The sequence below is a fragment of the Chrysochloris asiatica genome, unplaced genomic scaffold (assembly GCF_000296735.1).
Source record: "Chrysochloris asiatica unplaced genomic scaffold, ChrAsi1.0 scaffold00136, whole genome shotgun sequence".
Classification (NCBI taxonomy): Eukaryota; Metazoa; Chordata; class Mammalia; order Afrosoricida; family Chrysochloridae; genus Chrysochloris; species Chrysochloris asiatica.
Window position 1 is genome coordinate 4347707 of NW_006408654.1, and position 18806 is coordinate 4366512.

The 18806-nt window shown below is 38.0% G+C and overlaps 1 protein-coding gene across 1 annotated transcript in view; it reads right to left on the reverse strand.

The window, feature by feature from the left end:
* Nucleotides 1–18806, reverse strand: part of SLC9A9 (solute carrier family 9, subfamily A (NHE9, cation proton antiporter 9), member 9) — a 1149796-nt gene that overhangs the window by 395503 nt on the left and 735487 nt on the right. The window contains exon 12 of the mRNA XM_006869862.1: nucleotides 12805–12958. Within this exon, the coding sequence (XP_006869924.1) occupies nucleotides 12805–12958 (154 nt within the window). The remainder of the gene's footprint in view (nucleotides 1–12804; nucleotides 12959–18806) is intronic.

The following is an 18806-nucleotide window of genomic DNA, read 5'->3' on the forward strand; positions in this document are numbered from 1 at the left end:
AAGTACAAGAGACAAAGTCTTGTCATCGTGTCTTATAAGAAGCACTTTGGCTATACTTCCAACACAGAGTTATATTTCTTCTGACAGTCCATGGCTCCTTCAATACTCTTTGTTGTTGTTGTTGTTAAGTGCCGTCGAGTCGGTTCCGACCCATAGCGACCCTGTACAGGGTTTCCAAGGGTGTAAATCTTTACGAATGATGGGCTTCCCAGCCCACAGAGCAAGGAAAGCTGAATGACTTTGGGCAAGAGGCTTGTTTGCAGAGTGGGGTGCCTCCAGGCACCTAATTAGAGGAGTTAGGTTTGCTGACCCACAGAGCTTCAGACAGGTTTATGGTAGTGATATGTCCTGTGAACACTTATCAACAGCTTTAAGAGAGCTTTGCAACATTGTCCAGGCAGAGACAGACCTGCCTATGGACACAATTGAAGAGGGACTGTCCTGACTGGAAGAAGTGTACTCTGACCATTTCTGACCCTGAATTGTAACCTTCTAACTTCCTTAATAAATCCCATAACTGTGAGGATGGTGTCTGAGTTCTATGTACCCACTGCAATGAATTATTGCACCCAGCTAAGAAGTAGAGAGTGCTGTGGAGGGATGGTTGGGCTCATATGCATTTTTGTATCAGTAAATATGCATTTCTTTTTCACATCTGTGGAACTTATACCCAAACCAGTGAAATGATTGGTCACAATGAAAATTTTATACTTTATCAAACAGATTATTAGAATTTATTTCTCATAATTTTATAAATTAAAAATAATAATTTAAAAGGCGACCTGAAACTGCAGTCATTTGAGAGCTAAGAAACTCTCAAAAATTATTTATCAAAGAGAAACAAACACTGAAATCATTCCAAATGTAAATAAGTCAGGGAAGGATCAGCAATGGATGCTAAAAACACTTGGCAAGTTTGTTGGAAACAGGATATTCACACAGTGAATTCAAGTATCACCCCACTAATAAAAACTGATGACAACAGTAATGATGTACCTTCACAATGGAGGTACATGGTATTCACATTATCAAATGTGGCATCATTAATAGTAGAACAATTTGACCTTATTTGCCTGCTGATATGAAGTACACATTATTAAACACACAATGTCACCAGTGAAATATGGATATTCTTGCCAAAAATATTCTGTCTGTATTTCAAGTATCAACCTAATTTCTAGTTTACAGGAAATATAGCAGCAGAGAGAACATATTAATTAATTGATGCTATTAAGAAACAATTCAAGAATGTTGAATACTCTACAAAACAACTGACCTGGTTTCTTCTAAAAGTCAATGTCTTTATTTTAAACAAGATAACTAAAAGGAGGGGAAATTAATTAAAGACTGACAAAACCAAATGAAATACATAACCTTGACTGGGTCCTGACACTGAAAATAACATCTATAAAATGTTACTGATTTACAGTAACAGGCCAAATTTGGATATGTACTAATATGAGCTATACTGTTAATTTTAAATTTTATTTAATGAGACATGGTAATGGCTATGTAAGAAAATACTCTTATTATTAGGAGATGTGCGCTTTAGTATGCACATTATATGGTGGTATTTGACCTTACATTCAAATGACTCAGCAAAAAAGTAAAGGAATAAGAAAAAGAAAACCACTCATATGTAAATATACTTACTATCACTTTTGAGTTACAAAATGACAATTTTTCATTTGAATACACTAGTTACTATAGGAGACACTAGAAAGGTGATAAAAGTTATTGCTGTTAAGTGCCATGGAGTTGGTTCTGACTCAAAGTGACCCTGTATAGGGTTTCTTAGGAGCAGCTGTTGGGTTTGAACTGCTGACTTTGTGATTCACAATCCAGTGTTGATTCTACAATGCCACAACAGGAGTCCTGGTATGAATGTTGTTGTTGTTGTTAGGTGTCATCGAGTTGGTACCGACTCATAGCGACCTTATGCACAGCAGAATGAAACACCGCCCGACCCTGGGCCAACCTCACTACTGTTGCCACGCTTGAGTCCATCGATGCTGCCACTTGTCCAATCCATCTCGTTAGGGGTCTTCCACTTTTTCTCTGACCCTCCACCTTACCAAACATGATATCCTTCTCCAGTGACTGGTCCCTCCTGACAATATGTCCAAGTATGAGAGACAAAGTTTGGCCATCTTGGCCTCCAAGGAACATTATGGATGCACTTCTTCCAAAACGGATCTATTGGTTCTTTTGGCAGCCCCGGACACTTTCAATATTCTCCTACAACACCATAACTCAAAAGCATCAATTCTTCTGTGGTCTTCCTTATTCACTGTCCAGCTTTCGCATGCATATGAGGTTATTGAAAATACCATGACTTGGGTCAGGTGCACCTTACTCCTCAAGCTGACATCTTTGCTCTTCAACACTTTAAAAAGGTCTTGTGCAGCAGATTTGCCTAATGCAATATGTCGTTTGATTTCTTGACTGCTGCTTCTATGAGTGTTGATAGTTGATCTAAGAAGAATGAAGTCCTTGACAACTTCAATGTTTTATCCATTGATGAGAATGTTGTTTTTTGGTCCAGTGGTGAGGATTTTTGTTTTCTTTACATTGAGATGTAATCCATACTGAAGGCTGTGCACTTTGATCTTCTTCAGTAAATGTTTCAAGTCCTCTTCACTTTCAGCAAGCAAAGTTGTATCATCTGCATATCGTAGGTTGTTAATGAGTCTTCCTCCAATGAAATCAAGTATTCTGAGTCTTCCAACTTTAGAATTTGAAAACTGTCTTAGCTATTTTATGTCCTTTGCTTTCTATCTAAATTTAAAAACAAGCTTTTATGTATTTGCAAAATATCTGGCTATGACTTTATTAAAAATTACATCAAATCTATGGATCAGCTGGGGAGAACTGATATCTATTTTTAATCTTGCAATCCACGAGCACAGCATGTCTCTCCATTAACTTAGGTTTTCCTTGATTTCTTTCATTAGCATTAAAAAAGTTATATATATATAAAATCAGAATATTGAATGGAAATCTTTGTCTCATTTTAATCATAGGAAGAAAACATTCACTTTTTCACCATTGAGTGTGATGTTACTACTAGTTGTTGTTCAGTTGGTTTTGACTCATAGTGACTTTATGCACAACAGAATGAAACACTGCCTAGTCCTGCCGCATCCTCACATTTGTTATGCTTGAGCCCACTTTTGCTGCCATGGCATCAATCCTTCTCATTAGGGGTCTTTTCTGTTTTGCTGACCCTCCACTTAACTGAGCATGATGCCCTTTTCCAGGGATTGACCTTTCCTGAGAATATGTCCAAAGTACAAGAGACAAAGTCTTGTCATCGTGTCTTATAAGAAGCACTTTGGCTATACTTCCAACACAGAGTTATATTTCTTCTGACAGTCCATGGCGCCTTCAATACTCTTTACCAGCACCGTAATTCAAATGCATTGATTCTTCTCTGGTATTCCTTATCCATTGTCCAACTTTTCCATGCATATGAGGCACTTTGAAAATACCATGGCTTGGATCAGGCACACCTAAGTCCTGAAAGTGACATCTTTGTACTTTAACACTTTCAAAAGGTCTCATGCAGCAGATTTGCTTAATGCAATATGTCCTTTGATTTCTTGACTGCTGCTTCCATGAGAACCAGATTATTGAATATTGAAACATGATGAAGAGCGCCAGAATGCACAGTGGCAGCATCATTGGGCTCAAACGTAGCAACGATTGTGAGGTTGGTCCAGGACCGGGCCGCGTTTCATTCTGTTGTGCATAGGGTCACTATTAGTCAGTACTGATTCGATGGCACCTAACAACAACAACAACAAATGAAGATCAAAGACTGCAGCCTTCAGTATAGATTGCATATCATTCTGGCTATACATTGGATGCAAAGGCCTTCCCTTGTCTGTTCCCCATATCAGAAAGGGAGAATTTGTCTTGAATATCTTTCTATCTATTTTAATGAATAATTCTGTGTTGTTGTTGTTGTTTTAATTATCTTTGAATCTAGACTATGAAATTCTAGAAAGAGAAAAAAGAGAACTTCATTGCTGGTTAAGTAGTACTGACTACTATTTTTCAGAGTCCCCATAAAACTTTCCCATGCATTCTTTCCAGAGCTTTTTGTTGCATTCAGCAGGAGAGATAGGGTGGAGTCTGAGCACTTCTTGACCAGTTCCTCCACAGTTCAACCAATTGCAAGTAAAATCCCTTTTTCAGACTTCATCTACTATCTAAAGTAAAGATACATCTATTACTTAAAGTAAGGCAACTGTATTGGATTGTATTTTATGATAACAGACTAATAAATTCTCTTCACTAGAGCAGAACGACCATTGTTTGGTAAACTTAATAAGTGTGTGAAACTTATTGATATTGATGTTCTCAAGAGCATGTTCAGAGAAGATAAATAAGAATATGTCTAGTGAAGGCTAGCTGGCAGTTGTGGTGATAAAAACTGTTATCACTGAAACTGGGAAGATTCTTTACACATAAAGAAAGCATATTAAAGAACCCAGATGGCACTGGAAGAAAATTTAGGAACTGGTATTTCATAAAGCTTGTTATGTTCCTAGGATGTTTTCATGTCAGCAATAGGTTTCTACATTTATCTAATATCTCTAATGTTTTTATATGCCATACTAGGTTGATTTGAGTAACAAATACTGGATTTATAAAACAATTTTAGAAGAACCTAAGGAAATAGCACTTAATTTTAAATGAAGATTGACAGTAGGGAATATAAAGTGTAATTGAACATGCAAATCAGTAAATTGTTTTTCCATATTTGATGACAGAAGGTATTTCTCATTTCTGTCAACTGATACAAAGTATACAAATTAACGCAAAATCAACACAAAATAATAACATTGATATGAATTGACAAAATGGTGCAAATTCTATATCAGAATAGCTGGTAAGCAAAGAATATCAAATTGAGAAGGAAATAGAAATAGAAGTATGCTCAAGAAAGAATCTCTCTAGCTGTTAGATAAATAGAATGCTTTTTGTGGGTATTTTTCTTTAAGAGGTTTATCATTTTGAATGCAGAAATAGGAGCTGCCTGGAAAATTAATGAATCTAGTTACTACACAAAATGAACTAAGCTCCCCAGAGACCATTTCTTTCTATTTTCCATGTAAGCTGTGCTTTCACAAATACAATTAATTAATAACACTTTATGTATGTTTATGTGTAAACCTTAGGTAGCAGAAAAGTATTTGGATAAGAAAAGGTTTACAGATGGCCATTTGGGTATTGTTATAGCAACATACTGTGAATCCTAGGTTCTTTACATCCGCAACAATTTCTAACAATATGAAGAGGTAGGTATTATTATTAGCCCACTTTTACAGATAAGAAAATAGAGGCATAGAAAGGTTTAATGTATTACTTAAGGTCCCACATCTGGTAAGAGAAGGAGGAAGGATTGAGATCCACATAGTCTAATTCCAGAGTGTGTGCTATATTAATTTCCTATATTAATATACTGAGAAAACAAATTGTTATACATGCATGAAACTTAGATGTCAGAAGGGAAAATAAGAGGAAAGCAGTTAGATATGGAGGGAACTTAATTATAGGTACGGAGTCCTGGGGTGGTGCTATGGGTTAGTGCAATGGACTGCAAGGTCAGTTTGAACTGCAAAGTTGGCAGCTCAAGCTCACCAGCTGCTCCTTGGAAACCATATACAGGGTTACTATGGATCAGAACCAACTAGACAGCACTTAACAACAACAACAACAATTACATGTATTGCTCCATATATTGAACCGACATCTCTTCACCTCAATAATAAAGAAAATATGTAGGTAGACAAATATATTTAACCCTACTCTCATTTGAGAACACTCTTCACTGAAAGAGTTGAAGAAAAATTCAAGCCTGGAGTTGAAATATTGAAGGAATTGATGGCGTCCTGGTGTGGCGCTATGGATTAATGAACTGAACTGCAAAGTTGGTTTGAACTACAAGGCCTGTGGTTCAAACTCCTCACAAAACCTATACAGGGTCATTATGAGTGGAAACTAATTCGATGGCACTTAACAACAATAACAACAATGGGCAAAAAATGGAACGACTCAGGACACACTTAAAAAAGATGGAAGAAAGACAGAGCCACCGTAGCAAAAAGAATTGGTTGATGTTCAACCATCTTAGGAGATGGCATATGGTCAAAATCTGACGGTATTTTAGGGAGAAATCCAAGCTGTACTGAAGGCATTGATAGAAAAAAAACAGGGCTGTAGGAATTGATGGAACACCAATTGCAATGTTTCAATAAACTGCTGCAACACTAGAAAGACTCGTTCATCTCTGCCAAGAAATACAGATGACAGCTACTAGCCAACTACCTGGAAGAGATTCATATTTGTGCCCATTCCAAAGATAGGTGATCCAACAGAATGCACAAATTATCAAACAGTAGGGGAGTCTTGGTGGTGCTGTGGTTAGGCACTGGGCTACTAATCACAAGGTTGATGGTTCAAACCCACCAACCAGAGAAAGATGAAGCTATCTATTCCCATAAGGATTTACAATCTCAGAAACCCTATGAGTTGGAATCAACTATATGACGGTGGATTTGGCTTGGTTCTAGATCATTAACATCACATGCAGGTAAAATTATGCTGAGGATAATTTAAAAATATTTGCAGCAGTACACCAACAAGGAACTGCCAAAAATTCAAGCCAGATTCAAAAAAGGATGTGGAATAAGGGATATCATTAATAATGTCAGATGAATCTTTACTGAAAGCAGGTAAGACATTTATCTGTGTTTTATTAACTATGCAAAAGCTGTGTGGATCATAACAAACTATGGAGATAACATTGAATGGGAATTCCAGAAAATGGAATTGTTTTGTAGTCATGCAAAATCTGTATACAGACTAACAAGGACATCCAGCATTATTTAAGATCAGGAAAAGTGTGAGTCAAGGTTGTATCCTTTTACCGTATTTATTCAGTCTGTATGCTGGCCAAACAATCAAAGAAACTGGACTATATGTAGATGAGCATGGCATGAGAATTGGCGGAAGACTTGTTAACAATCTGTGACATGCACATGGCACAGCTTTGCTGAAAGTGAAGTGGGCTTGAAGAATTTACTGCTGAAAATCAACATATGAATTACACATTAACATAAGGACAAAATACAAAGATCCTCACAATTGGTCCAGTAGGCAGCATTGTGATAAAGAGATAAATAATTCATGTTGTCAAGATTTTATTTTACTTGCATCCACAATCAATGCTCATGGAAGCAGTAGTCAAGAAGTCAAACAACATATTACATTGGACAAATCTGCTGCAAAAGAACTCTTTAAAAATATATAAAAATGCAAAGATAATCACTTTGAGGTATAAGGGGCACTTGACTCAAGCCATGGCATTTTTATTGCCTCATCATGCATGTGAAAGTTGGACAATGAATAAAGAAGACTAAAGAAGAATTGATGCCTTTGAATTATGGTGTTGGCAAAGGGTATTGATTTATCATGGGTTGCCAGAAGAAAAAAAAATTGTCTACAAAGAAGTATAGTCAGAATGCTCCTTAGAAGTGAAGATGACAAGACTTTGTCTCATGTACTTTGGACATATTATCAGGAGGGTCACTCACTGGAGAAGGACATTATTTTTGATAATGTAGAGGACCAACAAAAAATAAGGCCCTCAATGAGATGGACTGACACAGTGAGTGTAATGATGGACTCGAACACAACAGAGATTGTGAGGGCACACGATTGGGCAGTGTTTTGTTTTGCTGGGCATAGTGTTAATATGAGTTGGGACCAATTCAAGGACACTTAACAACAACAATAATTTGAGATTAAAAAAAAAATATTACTAAGGACTGTTCCCTCTTTATCTGTGTGTGCATACATCTGACAGCTGTTATTAAGAAGTTTGTATTCAATGGGTACAGATGATAAGGAAAACATTCTGGGATGCTATGAAATGGAGAAGTGTTAAAAACTAAAACTAGAATGTAAATATTTGACTAAATTAAGGATAGTGGAGGCATTACATTAAAGAACCCACACCCATTGGCCTGTGCCCATTACAGAGTGAATAACTTTTAAACAGTGCAATGCCTCTACTATTAAACAGATATTCACTTTGCAGGGGACAAGGGGACATGGACCAGTGTGTACAGTATTTTGTTTTGTTGATTTGGGGAAGAGGACCAACACAGTCTGGCATGGAATCACAAATGAGTTTAGGAGATGGGCATGAAGATGACAAGGGGGAAAGTATCATTCAGAAAGACAAACTTCCTCAGCTGGGCTACTGTGGGCAAGGATGGACCCTCTTTATCTTTAACTATTCCAGGTTAAAAAAACAACAAAAAACAAAACAAAACCAAACCAAAAAACCTTCACCGAGGAATTTCTGTGCTGTACAAGCAAATCAGCCCAGTCACTCATGATGGCTGAAGATTTCCTGTGTTTGTTTTTAATAGGCCTGTCTTAGTTGTGAAAGCACATCTCTTTTTCCCCAGAGAATGAGTTAATCAAGAAGATTGCAGTAATCAGGAATAAACTAATTTATTCAGGGTGGCATGAGAATATCCTGGTGGGCTGTGCAGGCTCTGAGCTCAGTTGGACTGGGCCATGTTCTTACTTTGTGGCTCAACAGTGATGTAACCATGGATGGCTTTGCCAGACCTCACCTACCCTAGGAAATGACTACTATTATAATGTCAGTTTTATAGATTTTAGGCTGAAACACATGGAAGTTATGTGACTTACTTTTAACTACCTAATAGCTGGCACAAAAGTATTAAATAGGGTGTCTTGTAATGCCATCCAAAAGACATTCTCTGTATTACTTTGATATGCAGTGCTTTCCTCAATGTGGGCAGATTCTTTGAAGATATAGGTCCAACATTTCTATCTGGAGAACTCAAGAAAGATCTGTTCTGTAGTAGGGACTCCATTCTTAAGTGCTGTTGGCAGAAGTTTCATTTAACTTTGTGAGATGCCTCAACCAAGGATGAGGTTACACTCCAAAATTAATTATCTGGTGTGCCACTGCAAAAGAATATCATCTTGTTGGTCTTTGAGGTCTCTTTGTAAGCATGTTTGATCATTTGGTGGGTAATCCTATTTACTGGCTCTGCAGGGCAAAGCCCTACACCTTTGATCTCTTTTATTTCCTGGCTAACAGCAGAGCTATTCCTTAGAGACTGAAGTTGGGTTTTCCTTGCCCCACCTTTGGTTCAACAGAAGGGAGGAGATTCAGATTCTAATCAGAAAAACAGTCTGCTCTCTTTTACATGAATATTGGAATCTTTTATTTTTCTCCAAAATTTTAGGAAACAAAGGACTTTGATTTGTTTCAAATGCTACATTAAAGAATATTTTACTATTATTTAAAGAAAAGAAATCAATAGTGTTTAGGACAAAGCATAATCTCTGGAGAAGTTGCTACACATATAAAAATCATCCTGAGTTTCTCTTAGCACAGGATCATTACTGTTTTAAAATTATTTTCATCAGGGTGCAATTCATATTAATACTATCATTTTTTAGTCTATATAAAACATTTCATTTGCATCCTATCATGGTAGTTTGGTGGTGACTGAATGGCAAATTTTGTAGGGATTAAAAAACCAAACAAAACACCTCAAGTACACAGCTACTAATTTAAGGAAAAAGAGTTGCAGAATTTAAAAAGAAATCAAGAAGAGAAGGTGATGTGAAGTGTATAAACAAATCATATACCAAGCGGGATGTTTGGGTTCATTTGGTGTCACATTTGCATTCCTGCCCCTTGAGTTTCCCCATTTGTGTCATTTTATTAAAGCTCCAATTTACTTACATTTTGATATTTTATGGAGTCTGACATAAAAGTTGGTTAATGGGATGCTGCTCTGTAAATAAGCAAAGTATTACTAAATATAATCTAAATCATGGGCAACTATGAGTTTAAAAACTATAATAGAATTGGGGACTTCTTTGATAACATTATAAGCCATAACAGGGGAAAGGAATATATGATGGTTATACTATAGTATCACTGAACCAAGTTTATGGTATGCATGCTGTGTGTTTCTACACAGAGTAATGTATGGTCCTAATTTTTTATCATCACTATGTAATGCACTATTTCCTCCCATTGCTCAATATGCGATTGCTCATCCTTCTAAGGAGTCCTGGTGTGGTGCTGTTGGTTAATGTGCTAGATAGAAAAGTCCGTTTGAACCAGGAGGCTGGCAGTTCAAGTTCACCAGCTGCTCCTCAGAAACCATATACAGGGTTGCTATGGGTTGGAACCCCACTCTATGGCACTTAACAACAAAAACATTCTCCTAAAATTAGACCCTGCCTCCCTCTAGTATAGGTGCAAAGGAATTTAAACTATAGACTCAGGTATGTCTGGGCCTGGACAACTCCAGCCAAATCTACCAGCATTTAACATGAACCCCAGCTCCACCAAAGGGGAGGAAGTTTAAACCAGCAGTTGTCACCTTATGATCCAAGGACCAGCAACATCAACATTACCTGGAATGGACAGAAATGTCAATTCTCAAACTAGGATCTAGACCTCCAGATTCTGAATAAAAAATTCTGGGGGTAGACCCAAAACTCTTGGCTTTAGCAAGTGCAACAGATGGTTCTGATACTGGCATGAGCTTGAGAGCCACTGGTCTGAACTTGGTCTTGCTGCTCTGTATCCTGTCTGCCTGGGTTGACGTCTTCTAACATGCCTGTTGTTGTTAAGTTCTGTCGAGTCAGTGCTGACTCATAGCGACCCTGTGTAGTGTTTTTGAGGAGCGGCTAGTGGGTTTGGACCACCAACCTTGTAGTTATTAGTCTAATACTTATCCTACAGCACCACACCAGGACTCCCTAACATGTATGAAACCCCACAATTTCCCACCCATCTCCTTGCTCATACAAATAACAAGAGACTGCAAAAGTCATGATACTTATGTGAAGTCAATGTATGTTGTTATTGTTATTAAGTGCCGTTGAGTTGGTTCTGACTCATAGTGATCCTACATAGGGTTTCTGAGGAGTGGCTGGTGAATGTGAAATGCCCACCTTGTGGTTCAAACCAACCTCGAGGTCCGCATTATCCCACAGTACCACACTAGAACTCCGAAACCAATGGATACCCAATAACATTTGCAGAAGAGTTAGGCAAACACTTTAGGATAAAGTGTTACTGATTTAGAAAGAAGCTCTTTGAAAACAGAATGACAGCAATGGAAAACAAGTTATATTTGAATTACATCATGTACATTCACCTACTGAATGTTATTTTCCAGAAGCCTGAACAACACCACTATCTTACTAAGCGTTCACAGGGGACCCAGCTCTATGGAGTCTAATGCAGTATGTGTACTCATCCATAAGAGCCTACAGGTAAGTACTACTGTGAAAGAAATTGTAGGTCACATTTATACACCCAGAAAATAATTAAACAAGAACTTCAAAGCACTCTTTATTCACCTTTGGTCAAAGTTCTTCTGTGTGTTTAGCAATATTCATAATATTCCAAGAGCACTTTTGTTTTGGTCTTTCCTAGAACTTGATTTAATGCATAGTCACTTGTCCAGGTCTAAAGACCAGCTTTATTATATTAACTTGTGAGTTCTGCTTCTGTTTCCTCCATGTCATATGGATAGAAAAACTTCAGCAAGTGTTTGAGAAATGTTGATTGCATTTGTGATTGCATTCATTTATTCTTTCATATAGCAATTACTCATTCAATGCTTACTATGCACCAGGTACTAGTGATGGAATACCAGAGTACTTGGCTATAAGAATCTACTTGGAAGAACTTTTCCTGTCAGATGGATTTTCTTCTGTCTGATGTGATGGGTATAAATCTGCCTTACAGAGAATGGGTGATCGTCAGGGAAGAACCCTGCCATTTTCAAGATGTATGTACTTGGGAAATCAAATACAATTTATAGAAAGCACTGTTGCATTCTGGGATATGACTATGAGTATCCTGGTCAAAGAAATCCTTAAATAAAAACAATAACATTTTAAAATAAATGTACCTATTTTCATCATTGGTATAAGGTATCCATTCTTGTTAAATTATCTGCTACCTGCTTACTTCAGGTTTACAACAATGGTCTTCCAAGTACTATTTATTGGTGCTCCTTTAACTGACTTCTCAAGCCCCCTTTCCTCTGAGAAAATGTCTAATTTTGTCTACAGCATCCCTCTGGCTGAACATATGGCTAATCATTCACTAATCAAATAGTTTAAAGCATTTCCTGTGTCTCTAATTCTATTCTAAGTGCTGTGAAGAATTTTAAACAAAACAAAATAAAACACATGCACACACAGACACACAAAAAGTAAAAATAAAAGCAAAATATAAATCCTAGCTCACCACAAGAGTTTGCAAACCATTGACTGCTCTAGAGAAGCTGCTCCTAGCTGGATAACAGATCCTCTCCTGGCTGTCCTCCCCTTCTCCCTTCTCCTTGGCAATACAGCTTTCTCTGTGTAAATCCTACTGGATTGTGAGTATCTTTAGGACAAGACCCTTGTCTTTCTCACTGTTGTCAACTGATGCTCAATAAATACTGTTGAATGAAAGAATAGATGAGCAAATACATTTATACTGAAGTATTCTAAACAGACCACCTCCTGGGATTGCTAGGACCCTTAGAAAAGTCAATTCTGTTGACTTATAATGTTATGTCATTATTGTTTTACCTTGTGAGTGAAGGTCAATTTCACTCCAGGGAAAGTTAGTGTACAAACTTGCCATTGTAGTCTTGATCAAGCCAGCAGTACTAGAATTCAAACAACACTGCCATTCCTGGTAGCCAGGATAGCGCCACTGACCTGATCTGAAGCCAAGTCAGCATGGGTGTTGTTCCTCCTCCAAATACCCAGACGGTGAAGAATACGATGAGCAGCGTGGTGGTAAACATCATTTGTTTGGGTTGAGACTCTGTGTTTCGAATAGCTAAGGCAAATGCGATTGCGCCTCGCAAACCTTGCAGGGAAAAACCAAAAGAGAAAATCAACATCTTGTAGTTTTCCATGTCTCATTTTTATTTAATTGGATTTATCTTTACTGTTTGATAACATAATTACTTTTTTAATTAAATTTTAAATTTTGAGATAATAGTAGATTGACACACATTGTAGAAGGAACAATACAGAGAAATCCTGCACAGCCTTTCCCATTTCCTCCAATGATAAGATCTAGCAAAACTACAGGACAGTATTACAACCAAGATATTGACACTGACACAGTTAAGATACAGAACATTTTCCTCACCACATGATTCCTCCCTTTTCCCTTTTTATAGCCACATCTACTCCTCTCCTGTCCCACTACCTGTTGTTGTTGTTGTTAGGTGCCATCGAGTGGGTGCCAACTCATAGCAAACTTATGCACAAGAGAATGAAACACTGACCAGGCCTGCACCAACCTTACAATTGTTGCTACGTTTGAGCTCATGGCTGCTGCCACTGTGCCAATCCATCTCGTTAGGAGTCTTCCTTTTTTCTCCAACCCTCCATTTTACCAAACATGACAAACTTTTCCAGGGACTGATCCTTCCTGATAACATGTCTAAAGTATGAGAGACAAAGTCTGGCTGTGCTGTCTTCCAAGAAGTACTGCACTTCTTCCAACACAGACCTGTTTGTTCTTTTGGCAGCCATGGTACTTTCAATACTCTTCTCCAACACCATAGCTCAAATGTTTCATTTCTTCTATGGTCTTCCTTATTCATTGTTCAACTATCACATGCATATGAGATTATTGGAAATACCATGCTTTGGATCAGGTGAATCTTAGTCCTCAGACTGACATCTCTGCTCTTGAACACTTTAAAGAGTTCTTGTTAAAGATATTTGCCTAATGCAACATGTCATTTGATTTCTTGACTGCTGCTTCCCTGTGTTGATGGTTGATCTGAGCAAAAAGAAGTCTTTGACAACTTCAATTTTTTTCCCATTTATATAGCTATTGTTCATTGGTCCAGTGGTGAGGAATTTAGCTTTTTTTATATTGAGGAGCAACCCATACAGAATGCTGTGGTCTTTGATCTTCACCAGTATTTTAATTCCTCTTCATTTTCAACAAGGAAGGTTGTATCATCTGCATATCACAAGTTGTTAATTAGTCTTCCTCCAATCCTGATGCCACATTTTTCTCCATATAATACAGTCTCTCGAATTATTTGCTCAGCATACAAATTGAATAAGTAAAAGAATACAACTGTGTCACACACCTTTCCTAATTTTAAACCATTCACTGTTCCATTGTTCTGTTTGAATAACTGCCTCTTGGTCTATGTACAGGTTCCTCATGAGCACAATTAAGTGTTCTGGAATGCTCATTCTCCTCTATGTTATCCATAGCTTGTCATGATCCACACAACAGAAAGTTTTTGCATAGTCAATAAAGAACAGGTAAATATCTTTCTAGTATTCTCTGCTTTCACTCAATGATATCCTTTGTTCCATGTCCCCGCTGCCTGGCAAGCAATAATCTGTTCTTCATTTCTATAAATTTTCCATCCAAGAATTTTATATAAATGGAATCATATAGTATATAACCTTTGGGGACTGATTTGTTTTCACTAGAATTTTCTGACAATTCATCCAGATTGTCCCATATATGAATAATATGCTTCTTTTTATTACTGAATATTATTCCATGGTATGGAATCTATGGATCTGAGTTGGTTCCAGTTTTTTACTATAATGAATATAAATATATTAATAAAGTTCTGTTGAGTTGGTTCTGACTCATAGCTATCCTATATAGATAGGGTTTCTGAGATGTAACTAGTGCGTTTGAACTGCTGACCTTTAGTTTCAAACTGACCTTGTGGTCCAGTACTTATCCTACAGTGCCACTGCTATAAACAACACTTTCATACAGGTTTTTGTGTGAGTATTACAATGCATTTCTCTGAGATAAATGTCCAGAAGCACAACTGCCAGGTCATGATTTTGTTGTTGTTAAGTGCTGTTGAGTCAGTTCCGACCCATAGCGACCCTGTATAGGGTTTCCGAGGAACAGCTGGTGAGCTTACACTGCCGACCTTGCAGTTCAAATGGCTTTGCAGTCTGATGCATTAACACACAGTGCCGGGTCACAGGTATGTACATATTAAATGTTTAAAGATATTGCCAAATTCTTTCCTAGATTTCTTCTTGTTAGGTGCCTGTGGTCAATCTTGACTCATAAAGACTCAGTGTACAGCAGAATGAAAACAGCCTGGTCCTACAACAACCTCACAATCCTTGTCATGTTTGAAAGCATTATTGCAGCTTCCATGCCAATCCACTTCAGTTAGGATCCTCCTCTTTTTCGTTGACCCTCTACTTTATCAAGTGTGATGTTCTTCTCCAGGGACTGGTCCTTTCTGATAACATGTCCAAAGTATATGAGATGAAGTCTTGCCATCTTTCTAAGGAATATTCAGTCAACAAAACAAGACAGGTTTGTTCATTTTCTGGCAGTCCATGGTATAGTCAGTATTCTTCACAAATACCATAATTCAAATGAATCAATTCTTCTTTGTCTTCATTATCAATTATCCAGCTTTCTTAAGCAGATGAGGCAATTGAAAATACCATGACTTGGGTCAGGAGCATCTTAGTTCTCAAGGTGACATTTTTGCTTTTGAACACTTTAAAGAGGTATTTTGTAGCAGATTTGTCCAGTACAATATATTGTTTGCTTTCTTGACTGCTACTTCCACGGAAGTGGATTTTGGATACAAGCAAAATAAAATCCTTGACAACTTCAATCTTTTTTTCTATTTATCATAATATTTTTTTATTGGACAGTGGTGAAGATTGTTGTTTTCTTTATGTTGAAGTATAATCCATACTGAAGACTGTAGTCTTTTAGTGTTTCAAGTCCTCTTCACTTTCAGCAAGCAATACTGTGTCATCTATATGATTGCAGGTAATTGATGAGTATTCCTGACGTCCTGTTCTTCTTCATTTAGTTCATTCTTTGGATTATTTGCTAAGAATTCAGATTTAGTAAGTGTGGTGAAAAGATACAGCCTTGAGGCACACCTTTCCTGCCTTTAAAACACTCAGTATTCCCTTATTCTGTCTAAATGACTGTCTAAGTGTAAGTTCTGCATGAGCACAATTAAGTGTTCTGGCATTTCAATTCTTTGCAATGTTACCCATAATTTGTTGTGATTCACATAGTTGAATGCCTTTGTATAGTCAATGAAACACAAGTAAATATCTTTCTGGTATTCTCTGCTTTCAGTAAAGATTGATGTGATATTAGCAATAATATCCCTTATTCCACCTTCTCTTCTGAATCCAGCTTGAATTTCTGGCACTCCCCTGTCAATGTATTGCTGCAACCACCACACATCTGTCAGTGTGTCGTGCTGTGGTGTAGCTGTGTGTTACTGTGATGCTGGAAGCTATGCCACCAGTACTTCAAATACCAGCAGGGTCACTTGTGGTGGAAAGGTTTCCAGCAGAACCCAGATAAAGACAGGTAAGGAAAAAGTAACATTTTACTTCTGAAAAGAAATTGGCCATTGAAAACCTTTACCAGAGACATTGTACCATTGTACATTCCCACCGAAAATGTATGAATGATCCAGTTTCTCTGCATTCTCCCCAGAATTTGGCATTGTCCTTTTTTTTATTTTTTAAGTTCCCATTCTATAGGGAGTCCTGTTGTAGCACTGTAAGATAACCCCATCAACCACTCCTTAGAAACCCTATACAGGGTTGCTATGAGTAAGAACCAACTCTACAGCTCTTAACAACAGCAACAACAACATAAGTGTATGGTTTAATTTGCATTTCTGTAATGATTAATGAAGGAGTCCTGGTGTGGCACTGTGGGCTAATGTGTCAGATTGCAAAGTCATTTGAACTGCAAGATAGGTGGTTCAAGCTCACTAGCTGCTCCTTGGAAACCCTATATAGGGTTTCTTTGGGTCGGAATTGACTCGATGGCACTTAACAACAACAAAAATGGTTAATGAGGTGTGGCCTGTAGGATCAGCACTGGACTGAGAACCATAAGGTCACCTGTTCAAACCTACCAGCTGCTCCTCATAAGCCCTATACAGGGTCACTATGAGTTGGAACTGACTCAACAGCACTTAACAACAACAACAATGGTTAATAGTTAATGAAGGAGTCCTGGTGTGACATTGTAGGATAAAGCACTGGATTGCAAGGTCATTTTGAACTGAAATATCAGCGGTTCAAAACCACCAGCTGTTCCTCATAAACCCTATACAGGGTAGCTATGAATCAGAACACACTCGAGATATTTAACAATAAACAACAAATGGCTGATGAAGAAGTTCTGGTAGCATAGTGGGTTATAAGTTGGGCTGCTAAATGCAAGGTCAGCAGTTCAAATCTATTAGATGCTCCATGGGAGAAAGATGAGGCTTTCTCCTTCCATAAAGATTTACAGCCTTTAAAATGCTATACAGGGTCTCTATGAGTCAGAACTGACTCTATGGCACATAACCACTATGGTTAATGGGGTGTCTCGGTGTTGCACTGTAGGATAAACACTGGGTTGCTAATTACTAGGTCAGCAGTTCTGTCCCACCAGCCACTCCTCAGACAGAGCTGCTATGAGTTGGAACCAACTTGACTGCACTTAACAATAACAATAGTTAATATTGTGGAATATTCTTTTCATGGGTTTATTTGCAATCCGTATACGCTTTTCAGTGAAATGAATTTATTTTTCTTTTTTAAATTGTTTTATTGGGTTTTTGGCTGTTGAGTTTTGAGAATTCTTCATATAGTCTAGATACTAGAAATTTGTCCGATATATGGATTGCATTCCGTTCTGTAGCTTGTCTTTTCATCTTCTTAAATGGGTCTTTTGCGGAGCAAGTCTGTAATCTTGATGAAGTCTAATTGATCAAATTTTCCTTTTATGGACTGTGCTTTTGGAAAGTAACAATGGCGTAGCATCAAAGGGTCCTCTAACTTCATGTACAGGAGAAATAAGAATCAAGATCAGTGGTATCAGCTCCAGACTGATAAATCCTATGAGGTCAAACATATACCATCCTTCAACCTTTTTACCAATTCTGACACCAGCCCTACCTCCCGCAGCACACTCTACTTCTTTACTGGGTTTAGTATTTCATTAGAATGGCCACATAGAACTCACAGACTAGACTCAAGATTCTGGAGTTTACTAGGGAAGTAATAAGTTACAATTTAGTCTCAAGATCAACTTGGAAGTAGTGAATGACTCAGGATACAGTTCTTTGATCTGAACAGCTTCTTCTCAGTCATGCCTGCAGACAGGCCTCTCTCTAGGTGCTCAGTCAGCAGCCCTTGGCTTGTCGTCTGCCCTGCTCAGGGAAGTTCTATGAAGCTCTTTAACCCTGCCAATAAATGCCCAAATGTACTTCATCCCACCAATAAGCCTCCTGTTTTAAAGTGCTCAGCTCTCTTGCTCTATGGGTCAGCATGTTGCCTTGTGCTACTGCCGCCTAGTGCTGTCGTCCGTGTTATAGCTCTATCTGTTTCTTGGGTCTAAGAGATTCTCAGTGCAGGAAACTTTGGTTCAAAGTACACAATCCATTCTTGGCTATTCTTCTTGATGATAGTGAGGTCCCTCCTCCAACCTCTAGGATTGGTCTCAAGACTAGCAGGATGGCAAAACTACCCCAACTGGGTGGGTGAGGGGAGGGAGGGGAAGGTGGAGCACAGGGCACAGATTAGACACAGGATAGTTTGGGTGCTGGGGAGGGGGTAATATACAAGTAGGGAGAGGGGAATGGAAGAACAAAGCAGATGGGAGAACAATTAGACAGGTCTCAATGGGCTAAGTGGGACAGAGGTAAATAATG